At 36.4% G+C, this 20,709-nt stretch overlaps 1 protein-coding gene across 1 annotated transcript in view; it reads right to left on the bottom strand.

Moving 5' to 3' along the window:
- Positions 1–20,709, bottom strand: part of NEB (nebulin) — a 207,492-nt gene that overhangs the window by 24,201 nt on the left and 162,582 nt on the right. The window contains exons 139-154 of the mRNA XM_063318368.1: positions 20,121–20,225; positions 19,893–19,997; positions 17,539–17,643; positions 17,326–17,436; positions 16,556–16,666; positions 15,297–15,398; positions 15,062–15,166; positions 9,696–9,806; positions 8,731–8,835; positions 7,817–7,921; positions 6,076–6,180; positions 4,897–5,007; positions 4,348–4,458; positions 2,926–3,039; positions 2,712–2,816; positions 926–1,030 (exon numbers count right to left, since the gene is read on the bottom strand). Coding sequence (XP_063174438.1) covers positions 926–1,030; positions 2,712–2,816; positions 2,926–3,039; positions 4,348–4,458; positions 4,897–5,007; positions 6,076–6,180; positions 7,817–7,921; positions 8,731–8,835; positions 9,696–9,806; positions 15,062–15,166; positions 15,297–15,398; positions 16,556–16,666; positions 17,326–17,436; positions 17,539–17,643; positions 19,893–19,997; positions 20,121–20,225 — 1,716 coding nt within the window. The remainder of the gene's footprint in view (positions 1–925; positions 1,031–2,711; positions 2,817–2,925; positions 3,040–4,347; positions 4,459–4,896; positions 5,008–6,075; positions 6,181–7,816; positions 7,922–8,730; positions 8,836–9,695; positions 9,807–15,061; positions 15,167–15,296; positions 15,399–16,555; positions 16,667–17,325; positions 17,437–17,538; positions 17,644–19,892; positions 19,998–20,120; positions 20,226–20,709) is intronic.

The raw sequence follows: 20,709 nt of genomic DNA, 5'->3' as shown, positions 1-20,709 counted from the left end.
TTTACTGTTCGACTTTTTTTTAATGTCAGTAATTCTGAAATCTGATTCTGAAAGCTTATCACTTGAGTTCAGCTGGTCCATACACATGTGGGATATCAGAGATCTTCAGTGTCCACAAGTAGGACAGAATATCAATGGACCTCCAGCATTTCTCAGCATAATTCTTCTCAGTTTTTGTGGGGAGGTGATATTGTTATATCCATTGTCTCAATCCAGTTGCTGAATGGATTTTATATATGCTTAAATGAGTAATTTGTGTCTACTACCTTTACATAATAAAGCTATAAAACTGGCACAGAGGATGTATGGAAAATACATTTACAGCAGCATGAAAAAAGGTCACTCAAAATATAACCAGATAAACCAGATGTAGTTTAATACATTGAGATGATGCTGGTTTATAGTTAATACTAAGAAGTCTGTTCATGAATGTATTTTAAGATGAAGTCACAAAGTTACTTGAGAAATTTTAATAAGATATTTGTAACTAAGCTCCCCAATTTCAGTTGGATCCTTTTTTTAAATAATCAAGAAAGGCTCAGACTGTAGTAACTACATTATTGACGAACTAAAATTTCTTGCTCAGCAAAGCAATAACCAAGAATCTACCTTAGAGATAGCGCTAATTATCTCTGGAAAATACCTGGAATCTGCATCCTCCTTCCTTACCTACATGATCAGCATCACTGACCGTTGTGAGCGTGGAACTTTGTTGGATTGGTCAGAACAGCATCAGACATGCTTCTTGTAAGGTCAGAGCAACCTGTTTTAAACTCAGAGCAAGGGGCTCAAGCTCAAAACATTCCAAATGCAAAATGTTTTATACCCTCTATGTTTCATATCTACTGTAATATAGGAAAGGAAAACCGAATTTCAGGTGAGCACTGTTTTCTTTCTTGTAATTCATGAGTATATGTATACATACCATACTAAAATTCTTTTGATTTTCCCGGACCCGCTGTATTTCTGGAGTCTCTAGCACAGACACATAGTATGGCATGGTTCTCTCTGCCTCCTCCTTGTACTTTTTCTGTTATTCAGTTTAGAAAAAGAAAAACGTACTATTGCAGTAACAAAACACGGATTATAACTTTTTAAATACACACAGACACACAGACACACACACAGTTCTGATGTCTAGTGACAATGGCAGAGTCATCAATTCACTGAAGGGAGAAGGTAATGGCAATACTTTCTTGGTAATACTCCTGTATTTTTACCAAGAAAACCACACAAATAGACACTCTAGGGAAGTTTGCATTTTGAAGAAGCAGGACAGTAAGAGTACTGAGACTTTTAAAATTTGTTATTGAGAAGATTGCTGAGAATACCATGGACAGCCAAGAAAACAAACAAATGGATCATCGAATAAATCTACCCAGAGTTCTCACTCAAGGCTCAAATGACTAGGCTCACATTATCATACTTTGGATATATTATATAAAGACTAGCTCTCTGGAGAAGGCTCTGATGCTGGGAAGGGTGGACAGAAAGAGAAGAAGAGGACAAGCAGCAGCAAGATGGATGATTAATTTACACTGGTGATGGACGCACCATTGGAAGCCCTGAAGGTCCAAGTTAGGGACAGATCATCATGGAGAAAATCTATCTATGTGGTCACTAAGAGTCAGCACCAACTTGATAGCACATGATCAATCAATCAATAATCAATTTTCATTGTCTAAGACAAAATTCCCTTAAAAATAAGAGCAGATACAAATATCGCAAATGGGTATAATACATGTACATTTGTCAGAAGATGTTTGCTTGGGCCTGCACTTTCCAGGTTGCATCTGTCTAATGTCACCTAGTGTATAGATGAGGCAAGCCAAATAACTTTTTTTAGAAAATATTTGGAAAGCTGGAGAACAATAATCCAATAATCTAAGAGAAGAAGCCAAACCAATGGCATTATCTGATAACTTTAGAATCAATTACACTCAGATCATAGATTCTATGACTTAAGTATTCATTTGAGAACTCTAGATTGGGCCAAAAGTGTTGGTTGACAGAAGTGGATTTTTAAAAAATGGGGGTAGTTGAGAGCCACAGGTAATAAGATGGTAATATCAAAAAAGTAACCCATGTCTGAATTTGGGGGTAGAGGGAGAATAAATGTATTTTGGAAGATTGGGTTTTTATTATTTTTTTAGGGAGTTGTTAAGCCTGACAGAAGAATTAAACTCCTTTACCAAATGTATTTCAGCCAAAAAAAAAATCAGTGAGAAATTGTGGTTCTCAAGAAATTCAGCTGTACTCTGAAGGCAGCAGTTATCTTCCCCTGCTTTGGTATCTCTAGGAATGTGTAATATGCAATCCCTCCCCCACATTCTCCAGGAATTAAAAATGTTAATTACTTGTAGTCTTGTTCTACATTTAAAATTGCTGCAAAAAAAGGAAGTCTCACATGTAAGTGAAAATAAGAGCAAAATGTCTAACAATGTAGAATTCCCCCACACTTATTCAAAGGATTTACAGCGCACCATCAAGGTCATACAGACAAGGCCACACCCAGTTCTACTTCAGAAACTCTCTGTACCTTATTATTTATCATGCTGGTTAAGGCTCATGGGAGTTGGAGTTCAACTCCATCTGGAGGGCCATAATTGATCCATTTCTGTCATACGTTATTGCCTTTTATTACAAATGAATGGATCATGCTTTGAAATAAAATAACATCTGGAAAAATATGTTTCCAAAGTCATCATTACCTTACTGGGAAAGTTCTTCACATGATGCGCATGGATGATTTCTGGGGTGTCAACAACTGTGGTATAATTGGCTTTTTCCATTTCTGCAGAGTGCTTATATTTAATCTGTTGAGAGAAACATTACAGGGGGATATCCAGAATAAGTCATCTACAAACAGCTTTTTCTTGATTTCACAGCATAAATTCAAATGATTAAAGTCTATTAATCACTGACCTCACTAGCAATGTCTGTGGCATTCTTTGCCCTCATATAATCAGGTGTCTCCAGTGCAAGGTCTGTTAGGCCCCTTCCTTTGATTTCCATCTCCAGTGCTTTCTTGTATTCTTTCTGGGGGTAAAGACAGATATAAAAGTATAACATCTGAACAGACAGCTTTTTCCCAAATGAAATTCACCCCAATACTCCAAAGGTTATCTTGATATGGCTCAGATAGTAACTTTCTCATGCAAATGTGTGCTGGAAGGAAGATAAATCTATTTTATGGAAGAAGCCTTTAATCTTGCAATGTGATATAAAAGCTGAGTAGTCATGCTATCTATAGGTCTCATTACAAGAGAATTCTCAGAAAAATGTGTTCAGGTACCACAGAATCTTCCCCATTTTAATCATATTACAGAATCAGGTACAGATCAGATCAGATTACAGACCAGAGAACATCAGATTGAATAAAAAATGAAAGCTATATTTGGGATTAGTGTTAGCACACATTCTTTTGAGCTTTTACAACATCTTCAATTTAATAAAATATTCTATGTAATTATATAGCTGATATAATATTTTAGCCTGGCTTTAGAATACTTAATACTCATTATATATGTGACCTTTGACATAACAAACTTGAATATCCTGTTCTGGTAAATCAATTGAATATCTTTTTAAATAATATGGAATTAATTTCCTATGATATTAAAGTGAAGTTAATGTTAACAGGAAAAAATGTATTCTCTGCATTCAAGGCAGTTCAAATAATATTTGATGTAGAAAGATAAAGCTCAGTAGTTCTATGGTTTTATCTTGCCCTATTATTGGTACATTTGGGGCTGACATCAGCATGACTGCTAATAGAGCTGTGGATCAATTGCTGTATCTGTATAGATGTATATGTTCTTCTTGGCTATATCCCCAGTATTTGGAATCTATCATGCTATCAAGAATTGAAAATTTTTCAGGTTAGCTAAAAGAATCATTATACAACAAAATTATTATATAAGGAGAAATCAACATCTGATCTGCAGCAATGGACTGGTGATATGTGTTGTTTGTCAACATTTGAATTTATCTTTTTGGACAAGAGAAATAAGGAAGACTTTAAAGAAATATGGTCTGTTTTTTGGAGTTCTTTTGTTTATAACATAATTTCCTTCCTTCCTTCCGCTCTCAGTTTTGTGATCGTGTTGATCCTTAATTCTGTTGTATGCATTTGTACATTTTTATTTGTTTGCATAATTTAAAAAATCAAAACAAATACTTAGAAAGTGAAATTGAAAGATGTTCTTCCTTTGTCTGAACACATGCTGAACACAAGACTATGAAATAATTAGTCTAATATGACTAATACTAAGCATTCTAACATTCCATAAAAATCTGCCTTCTAGGAAGTTTCTCAGCTCTGTTCCAACCAGTGATGTGTCTCACCTCGTTCAAGATATAAGTTGCATTCTTTGCTCTAAGCAAGTCTGGTGTCTCTTCCAGAATGCTTAAACCTTTACCTCTTACACCTTCTTCTAAATCTCTCCTGTATTCTTTCTAGAGGGTAGGAAAGAAGAAAATAAATCAAAAGAGATACAGAGGGAGATCTATGAGAGGAAAAAAGATAAAGGAGAACAAAAGGAAGTCAGGAAATAATTCCTAGATTAAATAGTTATGTTGTTTTTGCCTACCAAACACACATACATTCAAACAATAACCCTACTTAAAAATTCACACAAAGGTATACATAATGGGACAATTCTCATTGGTTCCACCAATACAACAAAGAGTATTTTAAAACGAAAAAGGAAAAAAACCTAGCCACCAGCATTAGTTAAATCATGCTTAAAATTAAAGTTAAAATTAACATAAAATTAAAATTAACTTTTAAACTTAAAATTGAAGTTTAAGCATGGCAAAGACAGCAGTGAAGGGTCTACTCTGGGGGAGATAACTGGGTTTTCCATTACAGAAGACAGAAGAGTACTCTGGTACCTCGCTTGCTATTCTGGTGGCATATTTGACATGCAGTAAAGATGGTGTAATCTCCAAACCAGTAAGATTCCGGCCTTTAATGGACTCTTCAAAGTCTCTCTTATATTCTTTCTAATAGGAGTTGGAAGAAGAAAGGAGAAGGAAGAAGGGAAGAAAAGAAGGGAAAAAATAGAAATAATTTTGGAATTGTAAAAATAATTGCCAGTCATTTTACAGTGACATGATGATTAGATAGTTATGGATCCAATTTTGCTCTTGTGCCATCTGGGAGAGGGTTAATGCTTTTAAGTGTCCTAACATATTATAAATGACTATTTTATATACTTGCAAGCAATAATAGGTCTGGTCTTTAGACAAGCAAAACATCTACAGTGTAGTATTTGGGGTGCAGGTTGTACAAAAAGGAGAGGATGATCAGTGATCAGATATTGGCCTTAGCTACTCAATATCTCAGCAATCTCTCAACCCAGTGCCAACAAAATGTGTTGGACGACACCTCCGGTGATTCCCACTCAAAATGCCTGGGATGATGGGAGTTCTGATCCAATACACTAGAAAACACTAGAAAACACCAGATAAAGAAATCTGTTCCAGCTAGAATGCTTGGTCTGAGGAAGTAAAGAAACTTGAATAACAGTGAATAACTCCATAGATTATGCATCTGGATATTATATTTCCTTTTAATTAAAACAACTGTCAGACTCAAACATTACACTCAAGTTTCACCTAGCATAAATTTCATATTGGAATGAACTTATTCTAATAAGTTCAGTTGTGTTTTGAAATACCTATGGGAGTGAGAGGGATAAAATTGAATATAGGCAATAATATTCAGTATAGAAGCACGACAGAGGCACAACTGATTCTCAGAACAAAACAATGGGAATATAAATCATACATATGTAGTTTATTTATTTATTTATTTATAAAATTTGTCACCGCCCATCTCCTCCCACCAGAGGGACTCTGAGGATCGGAAATGGGCAGAGAGGCTGGGCTTTTATTTGGCACCCATAAAACAAGCTGTGATGGTCATTTAATCAGGGAGCAGAAAGATATGATCATTTCTGTTGCAAAGATATCATCAGAATACATTTCTGCATCCAGCTGACTAGAAACAGTACAACCACATTCAGTGTCTTGCTCATGTGTTCTAATATTTGATTAGTAACCTCATACCTCACTCTGCATATGTTGGGCTTCCTTAGCAGTGATATATGTTGGCGTTTCAAAGTCCAGCATGGGCTTTCCTCTTTCCTTTTCATATTTTTCCTTGTACTTCACCTGTCAAGTGGGAGGCATGTGTTATCCCAGCAGTAGCAGCTTAAAAAAGACCCATACAGAATGGGGTCACATCATTCACTCAACCCTAACCCTGGATTAACAAAATACAATTGTTGTGGTCATATAACATGCTAGGCCAAAGAAAATTTATTTATGTTTATTGATGAATGTATTAACCACATCAGTCAAGGTGACTCTAAGCTATGAACAAAAGCAACAGCCACAGCCAATAGAATTGCACATAAGTTCTATTTGGCACCCCAGGCCTAAACTGAGTATTTCAATGAAACTGTTTCAATGAGTCTATTAGTGAATAATGCTGTATTGTTCAAAGTCAAGCACATCTCTCCATGAAATTGAATGGATACATACCTTTTATGTGCAGTTGTTTACAGATTCAAGATAAGAAAATAATGACTATGCCAGGGGAAAAAGTTTGAACACTCTTTCAGTCAGGACTTTGTAACACCTTCTTTGGCAGATAAACAGCTTTCAAATGTTTCCTGCTACCAGCTACAAACATATTTTTATTTTTGTTTTTCCCTACTCTTCTTTGCAGAAGTATTATAGCTCAGAAATATTCTTAGGTCTCCTTTCATGCACGACATGTTTGAAACTTCTCCACAGATTTTCAATAATATTCAAGTTTGGGATCTGTGAAGAACATTCCAAAACCTTTATCTTTCTTTCTGTAAACACTTCATTGTTGATTTTCAGGTATGTTTTGTTGTCTTGCTAAACTATCACACCTACTTTCAGTTTCAGTTTGTTAGTTTTTATGATATTTACTTGAATCCACTCTTCCTTCACCCACACAATGTTTCCTATGCCACTAGTGCCACCCAACCCCAAAGCATAATAGACATCTTCAATTTTTGTGACCCAGGTACATTTTAAATTTTGAGATCACTTCATGAATATTCTTACAAAGTAGTCCCCATGGGAAACATGGACAGTTACAAATAACCTCCTGGAGCTGTCCTCGTGATGCTGTCTACCACATAGCTTACTTTTGGCATTCTCCTAGGCAAGTAGTCACATTTCCAAACAAAGTTCTGGTCTGTAGCCCTTCACTATTGGTATTTTCTAAGAATATATTTTGGGTGTGTAAGGGATCCAGAAGCATCTTGGAAATAAATCTGATGCTTGAGGCTATGGCTTGCTTTACATTATGGTACTTCTAAAATAATCTAATAAAATCAGGTGGACATGAAGGGAAGTGTTACTAGGCACTTTGGTTTCCCATGTTAGAAACCGAGATTCTGCAATAACTGGCTGGATACACATGCATTATTAAGCCATGATTATTTAGCTTTCTGGTTTATCAAGAACAAGGAAGCATTCTAATGCCCAGAACAAAACTTGGGTGATATCTCTGGCTTGTTATAAGAGGAAATTTCCAGGAAAGTCAGTTTAAACTAAATCACAAGTAGGAGTTCTAGGCTGGTTTACCTATTCCCACTGACAGGAAGAGCCAAGCATACCAAGTGAGCAATCTGCACCTGCACGCTTAATAAGCCTAAAGTATATAGAATTCTGATGTACAATATCTTTGGATGAGAATACAGATACACAGCCAAGGGGCTATTGTATTATGAATATGATATAAGTAGTGTGAAACATTTAACTGACTTACTATGCTCTGAAGTTCTGAGGCCTCCTTTAGATGGATCTGTTCAAGGTTATCTGGAACCACATGGTAGTGACCTTTATTCCTCTCGTATTGCTTCTTGTACTGGTACTAAAGGGAAGGCGTCAAAAACCACCTCAATAGTTTAAAAATATCCTAACTAGAGTAGCTTTCTAGAGCACCTTATCCAAACATATCAGTAGTCAAATAAGAAATCAGAAATGCAGTTAAAAAGAAATGTATAAAAGAGAAGAAGAAAGAAAAATATGAGGCAGAAAGGGACAAAATATTATAAAACAAGAACAAAAAGAGTGAAGAAGAAAGAAACAAAGAAGTGTGATGAGGTTAAAATGGAACAATGATCCTTGGTTTTCTCTTAAAAATATAAAATTGGATTAGCTGATACAAGCCAAGGGCCATTTAGTTCAGCATTTTGTGTCACAAAATGGCTGAGCAGATGCATCAACAAAGTCCACAAGCAGAATTTATTACAGCAAGAAGATAAAACTTCAGAAAAAAGCAGATTAAGTCTGAAATGATTTTAAAAGTTAAAGAATTATTGTTTCAAAATAGTAGTCATGAGTTGAAAAAAATACAAAAAGTTTAGAAAATAATACTTATTAGTAAAAATATGAGTTATAAAGGTAAAAATGCTATTAAAATTTGGTTAGATGTTTAAAAATATTAGCGGTTCTATTTTAAAAGTAATAGAAAATGTTCTGAAGACTCGAAGTATTAATGTTGCTAGTCAACATGGGATAGTCATCAGGCAGGAGAGAAGAGATCACTACCAGGTGATTTCCTAGGAACAGTCAAGGAGGAGGAGAAGTTGCAGAAGCTGTTAGCAAAGATTATCTTAGAAAGGCAGATAGATGGAAATGTTAAACTGAGCGTATCTCGGTTTAGCTAACAGTGCTTACAGTGCTGGCAAGGTGGCTCGTGTTCAAAACATGATGCATCGCAAGAGATTCAGACATATCAGTCACTGGCTTGTGAAGTTTCTTCAGATCTGCCTTATATTTAACCTATTAATAAAACAAAGGAAAAAGTCAGCAGCCTTGTCACAGGAACATGTAAAGAACACGTATAAATGGAATACATTCAGATGGCCATCCTACAGCTTGTGCGAGCATGTGATGGGCTAGAACCGATCCTGTAATTCACCAGTGGCCAAAAGCTCTATCTCGAGGGCAGCCCACCCCTTTGGAAGCGCTCCCGGAACCCCTCAAAATGCCAACATACTTTTAGGGCTGTTTCGTTCACATGGAAGAATACTGGGCACATTGGGGTTGCTAGGGAAGCTTTCAGATCTGCACCATGCAAAGCTTTTTTTATTCCAAAAGGAAGATTAACCCCACTAGCTGCAACAATGTTCATTCCCTTCAGCCTCAATGAGGGGAAAATATTTCAAAAACAGAAACGAAAAAAGAATGGGGGAGGGGGAGGAGCCCTACTTACTCCACCTCATAGGCTGAAGAAAGTGATTATAATTGTTCCGAGAAGGTAGAGGGAAGTAGAAGGTAAGGATGGGAAGAGGCTAAGGGTGAAAAAAGGCTGGCTATGGAAGGAATTCAACGTATTGTTTTGGAAATCAGACTTCGGGTTTTAAGGCAATGGAGAAGGTCAGGGAGAGAGTAAGCTGCAGAAAGTGCCTTTTTGGATGCTGACTCTTACTGGAGTTCTGATGTGGAGTAATAGATGTTACAGTTGGAGCGTTTAAACTGTTTGCTTTCACCTGTGCTCTGCCTGTTTATCTCTGTTTTTTTTCCAGCAAATACTACAAGGTTATAGCAAACCTTTCCCAAAGGAACCCAAATCTGGGTAAATGAAAATAAACCCCTGAAACTCCTCACCGTTCAGAGAAAAGCTAATGAACCAGACATACCTCACTTGCAATGTGGTGAGCATCTTTTAAGGTCTTGTAGATCTTGCTCTCCTTCAGGTCGTATCGAGGTCTCTTTCCCTTTTCTTTATCGAACCTTTCTTTGTACTTCACCTGATTCCAAGAAAACATATTTTTCAAAAAGGATCCCAAATTTTAGCTTTTCTGGGGCCAAAAAGAGGGAAGAGAAAGCACCTATCCACAATCAGGTTGTCTAAAGGAATCTGATTGCAAACAAGCAGATCAAAAGATGCATTGCATTAGGAGCTACTTCGAAACAGAAGATACTGTACCATTGGAAAGGACAAGAATTTTCAGTAGTGATGTTGATACATGCTACATTTCACAGGGTGACATTGCTTCTTTCATTCAGTGGTTTGTTTCAGCTCCACAAACCAAAGTATGTAAAATTTATCCACTGCAAAAAATGTACAAGACACCTGAGAAAGTAAGATGAAGTACAATCCCCTAGAGACACAAGGGCAATAACAATATGGATTGCATTCTGAAGTCTCCCCCAACCTCCAGTTGAGTGGCACTATATTCTATATATCTCATCATTCCCAGATAGCACAGTCACTGGAATGAAAGGGGCTGCCATCTTGCATATCTTCAGGGCCCCAGGATGGGAAAGGTGGCATTATACAATTCGGTTACTCTACCACTACATCCCACAAAGGCATGATAAAGGGCAATAAACATATTGATGTAAAAGCTAGACTTTTAAGAAGTTCATTTCCTGGTTTTACTCTGAGCGTATCAGAGCAGCATTTTACATCAGATTAAAGTAAATTTGTGATCATTAACATAAGATAATGACTTGCCTAAGATTTCCCACATGGAAGCTCACTATTTACCATCTATACTACTAATCACAAAGAAAGTTTGCACTTGGTGTAGTTGATGCCCAAGTTACTGGTTTTAAGAGAAGTGATAGCCTTTTAAAAGAGTTTTTAAAAACAACTGAGAATAAAAGTTCTGCTGGATGCTTTTTCCTACAGAATTTAAAACAATCTATCTGAATCCACTGATAGATAGTCTGCTTCTAGTCATGGAAACAGGTTCAGCCAGGTTGCTCTCAACCCAATATAATAACTATATTCAACCCAGCGTTTTTAGTGGAACTTGATTTGTATATTAATAACTTTCTAGGTAAACAAGGTTCTTAATTCCTAAATGTTTTAGCACCATTGTTATTAAGCAACTTCATAAAAGAGAGGATATATATTAGCTATTTAATGGACAAAAAATAACAAATTATAAAAATAATGGCATTGTCTGGCCACAACTAAGGACATTTTCAGTTTATTTAGATAGTAATTAGAATTTATTTAATTCAGACCCACCGCAATAAACATAAAGTAAATGGACAATACCCTTAAAAAGAGGGGTGGGGGTTTCACTCTGTCTGCAAGAGCTGATTGATATAACTGATGAAAGAAATTGATCATGCTGGGAAACAACACACATGACTGTAAAGAAGTAAATTCAGCTTATCATCAGAAAAACCTAAGATGCTATAGTGCACTTTGAACTCACATTCCATGATTTTAGGTATGATCTTATCCACGCAATTCTGTATCCATCATGCTGGATAATTTCAGTTTTTAAACCAGATTGATTAAAACATGCTGGTGACATTCAGTTAATATCCTTCTGGTTAGATTTCCTTTAGAAATGTATACATTTCCACATGGGAACTGATGCATTTGAGAGGGACAATGTCATTCTCACAACGACAGATCTGATACACAACTAGGGGAAATATTTGGCTACATCCAATGTTACATGAGTGAACTTTGGCTAAAGCAACAGAATTTCCCTTTACTATTCTTCCCCCACTCAAACAAATTTGGGGATTCTATGTTTTCTATTCTGCTGGCAAATGGTCAACACTGGATACAGCCAATCAACAACAACAACAAACAAAAAAACATATGAAATGACATGCAGAGTAACCATAACTGACAGAATTGGTGACATGATAGACAGTATAGATGACAAATAATCCTTTAAAAGATTATTTATTGCTGAAATTCTGCACAGCTAGAAGTATAGAAACTTCCACACAAAATAGATGATGTATTATCGGAATATCTGTTCTGAAAAGAGTGTTGGGTTTTTTTTTCAAGAAAAGATTATTAGTCCTATTAACTTTTCCAAGAGTCAAAAGTTGCTGATTCTTCACTAAAAGACTAAATAGAACAGCTTAATAACTGGAAGAGTTTATTATTACAACAGACAAGTTGGCTTATCAGCTTTCAGTACAAAGAACTGATTTTTCTCACAAGCACAGAAGGATAATTGCATGCAACATAAACAAAGAAAAGTAAGAAAGTAAACATCTCCCTTTTTTCCTTATGTCCAAAAGTCCTCTCTAATCTACAGTATGTCCTTCCCAAGGTTTAGGCCTACAATCCCCATCATCCCTCACCACTGGCCATGCTGGCTGGGGCTGACAGCACTTGCAAGCCACCCCAATGGAAGGAGCGAATTTGGAGAAAGCTGATAATAGACAGTCTTTCTTTCTAAAATATTTAAGAGGGAGTGGGAAAAATAGATAGGAAATGCTTGTCCTCAAGTAGCAGCAATTACAAATTAGCCAAGATCTAGTTCTGGTTTAATTCTCTAGAAGCCTTTCTTCAAAACTCAGTGTTTTGTATAGCCTGGTTCAATACACTAAGGTTCTCTGGGAACTTCCCTGAAAGTCCTTAGTGGGAAGATCACTTTTGGGAACCGGCTTCTATAAACAAATGCTTGCTCACTGTCTCTGCTCTGCCTCCATAGTGCACGACCACTGGGAATCATTGCACATGTTCTACTGTATGTTTTTAGTTAACGCATGACAACATTCATTAGACCAGGCTTGCATTCTAAATGCGCTAACTGTGCCTTCTAAAATTATTAGATTTGAACAATTAATTTATCTTCATTTCAACTTTCAATTCTCAGGAGCAATTTTACATAAGAAAGAATAGGGAGATTTTGATTAAAATTCGTAAGGTTTTGATTTTTTTTAAAAAATGCATCCCATTGGCAATTCAGGCTCAATTTTATGTGCCAAGAACATTTAGCAAGATTCATAAAATGGAAAAGGAACAGGACAGGCACTTTAAATCCTTCTTACATGACTACTTAGGATATTAGCTTTTTTAAAATGCCTCATCATGGGTGTATCATACGATGCTGCCCCATGGCCCCTCAAGTATCCTTTGATGTATTTGACCTACAAAGCATAGCAATATAGCGAGATTAGAATGGCCAGCCTCCAAGGACCCAAAGCAAAGAGCTACAGTAAGAAGAAACGCAGGCCGCATCCATTTCTTCTTTTCATGGAGATGCCTCATGGAAACAGCATGATTTGGAAGCTCACCAAGTGCACTTGTTCAAAGTTTGGTGGAGGACAAACAGGTTGGTATTAATTAGTGAAAGCACTAAAATATAAGGCACCAGATTATTGAAAATGCATCTTTTACACAAGCAGTAAAGCACCTTTTCAGCAGTGATCTGCAAAGGGGAAATATCCAAGTATTGTATTCAAAAATCTTTGATAAGATAATAACCATATACTGTATGTTTCCAAGCAAATATATTGTCAGAAACCCCAAATACATGGGGAACATCAACACGACAATTGCCTTAAAATACTTATTACAGAGGAAAAATGTGGAGCTGGTAGCAGTCTTTAGAATCATATAGTCCTGCACTAATAAGATATGGCATACCAAATTTACCTGGCAGAAAGTTGTGGGGCGGTGGGGTGTCCCCAAATAATTACCTCTGAATGGTGTGTGTGTGTCTGTGTGTCTCTGTGTGTGTCTTATATTCACTGAGAATAGAAAATACAGTTGAAAACAAATGAACAAGAGAAGATACAAATGGTTGCAGACATTTCCTGTTGAATTGCTTGGATGCCTTGGAAGATTAGTTGTTGTTTTGAAGGAGCTGCTTCCTGGTGAATTTAACCCTTTTCTAATATCTAAACCATTTCCAATTTATCTTGCCTCATTTCCATCCAGTTTTGTTTTCCCCCCTTTCCTTCTTTTCCTTCCCAATGCAGCAATCGCTTCTCCCTCATTCCAGCTGCATCTCAATTTCTCCCCTTTCTTTTTTTGTCATTTCTGCTAGTATCAGAGAGGGGAATGTATTTGTGTGTACCTGTCTATATATGAATATATGTGTGAGCAAATTGTTAATATATGCAAATGGGAGATCTATTTTATAAATCAGTACTTACCTTACTGGCTATTCGTTTTAATTAGGTGATAGTCCTTTTTTTTTTTGGTCTGGATTCTGCCTATTTTAGATTATGGCTTCTAGCAGATGTATAAATGTATATGTACAAACACACACACACACAATTTGCATACAAACAAACATTGCATAATAAGGGAATTTGCTATTTTTTTTGTTTGTGTTTATAATTTTTTTCTATTTCTGGACAGTCATCTCAAATTCAGGAGTGACTTCCTTTGGGGTGACTATAGTGCATTCTGGAATAACAGACATATGAAAACCACAGAAGAGAGCTGTGTAAAAGGCAAAAATATTTTATCAATAAAAATAACCTCACACTGACTTATACAGGATGTCCTCCTCTTCAAATAAGCTTTATGTGGAAACTTGAAGTTGGAAACCTAGTGTTTGTTCCATGTTTTGCTTAATAAGTTCTAATACAGTGAATCTAATGTTTAAAAATCTAATAAAATTTACCTGCAACATTTTGAAAAATAAAAAATGCACTGCAAATTTAAAATGTGATGTCTACCCAAAATGAATGCTCAAGTAGTTTACTTTTTATCATCAAGTACACATTCAGCTAAGCAGGAATAATTCATTTTGAATAATTCATTTTAATGGCAAAATGATCACTGAACTCTTCATGCCTTCTGAAACTAGGGTCTGGATATCTTCTGTATATTCAGTGTTACTCTTTGGGAGCCCAGACTAAGCCCCCATCCATGACTGTGGAAGGCCCATCCATGCCCAGGATGTCTACAACACAGAACTAGCCTTTTGATGTATGAAAAGCTGAGTTCACATGCTGTACACAATGACAGGATTTTTCAGCCCAGTGTTTCTCAGCCCTGGCAACTTGAAAACGTGTGGACTTCAACTCCCAGAATTCCCCAGACAGCATGGCTGTCTGGGGAATTCTGGGAGTTGAAGTCCACACGTCTTCAAGTTGCCAAGGTTGAGAAACACTGCTTTAGCCCATCAAAACTCTAGAATGATTTCCAGGTCTATCAACCGCATTACAGGTCTATCAACCGCATTACTTTAGATGTCAACATTACTTCCAAGGGATTGCAGAAATCCTGTGTCACATCTTCCTATTGTTGTAAATTATTTGTTTTGTTTGTTCATACCTGGCTAGTAAGTTTGGACACTTCTTTGGCAAGTTCAATATCTGGACGTCCAAGCATGCTGACTCCTACTCCAGCATCTCCACGACCTTTGGCTTTGTATTCAATCTAAAATCAACAAAGACATTTGAAAAACCAACCAATTTTGAGTTCTGCGTACGAAAGTGAAAGTAATATTGCTTATATATGTGCTATACAAGCAACAAGTGACTGAGCAGTTATACTGATTTGCACTCACATCGCTGACTAAATGGGAGACTTGGGTGGCTTTCATGATATCTGGTCGATCTGCCACAGTGGTATAATGGAGCTGTGATTTGGCATCTTTTTTGTATTCAATCTACAGCACATGAAAAGAAGATGCAGATAAATGGTTAACACAGTATTTTTTAACTAGAAAAGACAAGACAGCCAAAGTATGAAAATCAGCTAATATTTTGCCATTCAGTTTGCTCTGGACATGCTAAAATCTGCTTAGCGAAAGGATAATGGGGAAACGGAGAGGGGAGATGTGAACACAGTTATCTATGGAAGATGTTATATGCATGGAGCCCCTTACCCCCAACCCAAATAATAAGGATGGAGACCTTGTTAGTCATATTCCATCTGCTTTGCTTTCTCCTACAGCCATTCACTTCGGTCGAAGAAGGAAAAGTGATGCCATAGGAAAAGTCAATGGAGAGGGGCAATTCTCTTGCCGCCCCCATGTACACACATTTCAGCAGCCTTCACAATTGTGGTCCCTTCTCCCACATATGGAAACTATAAGTTTGCTTTTGATAGGATGAGCACTTAATGCCTCCTTTCTGACAGAGCTGAACTTAACTTCCCAGATAGTTTAGAAAGCAGAGCGAATAGTAATGTACTGGGAAATATAGAGTGGCTCTGGTCCAGTATGATGTAATGCACAATATTTAGGAAGGCTTCTGGGGTAGGAGAAGAATAGCTAACTTGTATACATAAACCAAGATTTTCATCTGCAGCATAGGATTTTATGCATTCACACACTTATGCTTTAAAGTGGAATTAAAGTGGAACTAAAAGAAAATTGAAAGAAGGGTTTTTTTTTCTTTCCATATATCATGCTTGAAATACACCTGAAATTATTAGGGCAGCATATATTTTAAAAATCATACTGTTCATGCCTAAATTTTCCTGGTGCCTGTTTATAAGGTTGAAATACTTATTTTCAAATTGGTCATAGGGGGAATTAAACACTCTGGAATTAAATAAATCTTTCTAGGAAGATAGTAATCAAATTGTTGAGATAGCTATCAAAACCTTATCAACTGTATGTAGAAATGAAACCAGATTAAGTTTTAACACACTTTGAGTATGAGCAGTAAGTAAATATAAGTCATTTTCTATCATTTAGCCTTATTATTATTATTATTATTACTACTACAGTTCTATCCAATGACATAACAGTTATGGCAGGGTGGTTTTCCTATTGATCATATATCATTTTTTAATGAAGAAAGTACAGAAATAACTTACAGTGCTCTGTTTTTTTGCCACTTCCATGGCATGCTTCACATCAGGAGGTTCTAGCATGATCGAATAATCTGACTTGCCTTTTTCTTTCTGAAAATTCTTTTTATAATTCGTCTGTTTGGGATAGAAAATATAACAGTTATTCTCCAATGAAGATCTGCTGATGTTTAAAATAGGAAAGACAGATAAAAACACTACTATCATGGAAAAAGGGGTGTGTGCATATATATGTGTCTGTGCATGTAGGATAACAAGTTTTATCTCTCTTTAGCTCTGCTGTAATTTTCCTTTATATTCTCAATCTCTTTGCATTATATATTGGATTCAAAGGACAGCCATATTACTGAAATGGCAGATAATAATAATAATCAGGTCACTATCCATCAATCATACATGTAACACTACTTCTGTCCTTAATTCCAAGTCATACTGTAATTTGATTAAGTCTCTCCCCACCCTAATTTCTATCATCCTTCTCATTGTTCAAGGCACTTAAAATTCTTTGACTGTGTTCATAATCAAGTTTTTAATCATGAAAGTTCAAATGAGGAGGAACACTCTCCAGATTTTTCAACAACTGGAACTACATATCCCACAACATGTTAAACCTTTGTAGATTCTGAATATCTGAACAGCTGAAAGGACAACAGAGCTCATGATAAAAAGTTACCCTTCAGAAAACAGTAAGTTATAATTTATGGTGGAGAAATTATAACACAGCAAAGACAAAAGACCATCTGCAATGTGAATAAAATAATACAGAAGTAGCCTACCTCACTAACATTACTGGTGACTTTTTTGACATGAACAGTATCCCGTGTTTCTGGCAATTTTGTGAAAGATCCATGGGGTAGGAGTTTCTTCACATGCTCTTTGTATTTGTTCTGTTTATGAAAAGACAAACAACATATTTCAGAAATCACTTATCTTTAGATAGAAGATATTCTGAAGCCAGATAATTGCAAAAAAATTAAAAAGTCAATTACCTCCGACACAAGAATGCTAACCATCTTGGCAAGAAGGATCTGGGGAGTGTCTGGAACAGGAAGGATGCTTCCTCGTTCCTTGTTGTGCTTCTCTTTATATTTTAACTGAGAAGTTAAAAAAAGAGGGGGAAATGTTGTCAAGCAACAGCCATCAACAAGATTCCACAAATGAGATTGCCAACAGTGAGCACATTGTTTTCTTTTAGCTATTAAAAAACCAAGATAGTCAAATCTTATACTGAAGCTTAGGAAACTATAAGATGTTTCTGAAGTCAAAGTGTAACCTTGGAGAATTCTTGCCATCTTAGGAAAAGAATGAGATATGTCACTAATCTTGCAAAAGCTTTATTTCACATGATGGGGGCTTTCATCTACACCAGAGTTCCCCAAAGTGGTCAATATCGACCTGGGAGTGATGGGACTATTGAAGGGATTGATAAATGGGTGGGGGTCAAAAGGGGGTCAGTAAATGTCTTGTGGTCAATAAATGATGGAAGGTTGATTGGGGTTAATCTTTTGGGGTCTCTGTAGAGCTCCACACCAGTCCTGAAGATGAGGTGGCTAGCAACGTGTTACCCAGGGTTGGTTGGTCAGCTGCCAGAGAGGCCTTGAGTTGTCATTATATTATTATTATTATTATTATTATTATTATTATTATTATTAGGGTTGGTTGCAGTCAGCCAGATGTTTAGACAGGATTTGCCATTTTTGTCCACCTATCAAGTCCTTTCCAAGGACCTGGGATAAGCAGATGTGATTGTTCAATAATATTAAAGGTATAATCACAGGATGTAAGCTGTTCCAAGAAATTATTATTATTATTCGTAATACTATTAGTTAAAGTTACTCCTATGCTTTTATATGCAGCAGAAGTTTGGGGCTTAAATTTCACTACATTAATAGAACAAATACAATCCCAACATCTAAGAAGCATCCTGGGTGTAGGTAAAAGGACTTCAGCTGCTGCAGTTAGAGCTGAATTGGAAATTTACACAATCTACTCACAGTCTAAAATTAGAGTGTACAATTATTGTTGTAAAATCAATGAAATAGAGTCTGATAGACTTCCAAGATAGTGTCTATTAGAACAGATAAATTCCCAACTACAGGCCTCCTGGATTACACAACTGACAAATTATATAAGGAGCTGTGGTCTCCTTGTCTCCTGCACTTCTGGAGATAAAGTCAAAAAGAGTGCTGCACAAAGAATCTTGGATAGAGAAGCACAAAAAGATATAGCCACCCTTAGTAAGGTTGGGAATTTGAAATGGCTGAGCCGATGTAAACACACTTTTCAAATTGCCAACTATTTAAAAATACAAATGCCAAAACATCTCAGGGAGCTATTCACCCAAGCTAGATTTGATCAGCTTGATACAATGGTCAGATATGGGAGATTTAACAGCATCCCTTATTATGAATGCATTTGTAAATGTGGAGCACCTGAAACTGAGGATATAGCACATATATTATTTGATTGTAATTTGTATAAGAAGGTGAGAGATCTGCAACATGGCCCATACATTAAATGAACCACCCACTGGGAATCACATATTAGAATGAGATATTTTATGTGTTGGCAAGACCCAAAAATAACATACAATACAGCTCTGTACTTAAGTAAATCAATATGCTTGAGATCTACATATATGGGGTTGATCGGGGTAAACTGTAGGGGTGACATGGAAATATGATGTGTATTTTCACTTATATGTATACTTATCTACTGTACTTTTATTTACTCCTTACTTAATTTGTCTTTTTATATTAATTTTATAGACAGTTTTATTAACATTCAGTTTTTAATCTTGCATTCTGATATGGCCTAAGGGCTAATCAATAAACTTTGATTGATATTAGTTAAAGTAGTATTTATTAAATTATTTTCATATAATAAATATTTGGGGGTGATGAACAATCAGAAACTTCATGAAGGGGTCAATGAGCTGAAGAGTTTGGGGATCTCTGGCCTAGACTGAAGTCAGGAAACTGACTGCCTTGCTCACTGTAGTTGAGCTCAATCTTGGCAGTACTTGGAACTTATTAGGGGCTTAGCATCACAATGATGGAGGGAAATGGGAAGCACAAATTAGAATTGGTTACCCAAACTAAGCGTTGGCAACCCCTGTAAGTCATGGCAGAAGTTTGTTTCCATTTTTATCATTACTACTAGACATAAATGTTTCTTACATGGTGCTTAAAACAATTTTTCTTCCAATTGGATTGGAATGTGAGATAATGCCTACTTTGTAAATAACACAAACACATTTGATTTTATATTTTGGTTCTGTTTAATGAAAACTGGCAAAAGTGGTCAGAAAAAGTTTCTTCTGCAAAGATGTTAAGGTACTCACATCACTTGCCAAGATTGCATTCTGCAATGCCAACACTGTGTTTTTGTCATCTGTTACAGACAACTTGCATCCTTTGAGATACTCTCGGTCAAGTTTGTATTCATACTGCAAAGAAATAAGGAACAACAGCAACAGCAAAAATGAAAACTGTCTAGTTTACTCCAAACAACAACAAAGTGTCTCACTCCATCATGAAAAAAAAGTGAGTTTTCTTTCTCAGTTGCTTACATCACTCTGTTGCAAGGATGTTTTAGCAGCTTGGATAAAGTCAGGTCTGTCTATGGTCCAGTGCCAGTGAGCTTTGGTTGCTTCATATTTCTTCTTGTAATCCAGCTATTTAATAAGAAATATAAACATATAATCAAGTTGTTCTCACAAAACTGGCACTTCTTTAGAATTTTAAAAGGTTGTTGTAATTTGCTAAACAATTAATCCATCAACCAATCAACAGACATGACACTGTTCAGTAATGAGGCTGAGACAGATATAAGCTTCACAGAAGAGTGTCATTGGGCAAATCACCCATCTAGGTCCAAAAGTCATCAAATTTAGCGCCATATAGATTTGATTAAAGCACATCATATGAAGTCCTGTCTTTCTGCTGCCTCCCCGGTTGGCTAGATGTTTCCACCTCCCTGCTTTTACTCTTCCACTCAGAAAATGAGATGGACTAGGAGAGAGAGAAAGAAAGAATAATAATAATAATAATAATTTTTAAAAAGAACCCTGAATCTGAAGCGTGTTTGTGTCGGGGGGACTGCTCCCTTAGAGCTTCTAGCCCAGGGCCTCCTTAAACCTGAGAGTGCCACTGCTCCTC

The sequence above is a fragment of the Candoia aspera genome, chromosome 1 (assembly GCF_035149785.1).
Source record: "Candoia aspera isolate rCanAsp1 chromosome 1, rCanAsp1.hap2, whole genome shotgun sequence".
NCBI classification, from domain to species: Eukaryota; Metazoa; Chordata; class Lepidosauria; order Squamata; family Boidae; genus Candoia; species Candoia aspera.
The sequence above is the reverse complement of the archived record's forward strand: the minus strand, read 5'-3'. Positions and strand labels throughout refer to the sequence as shown.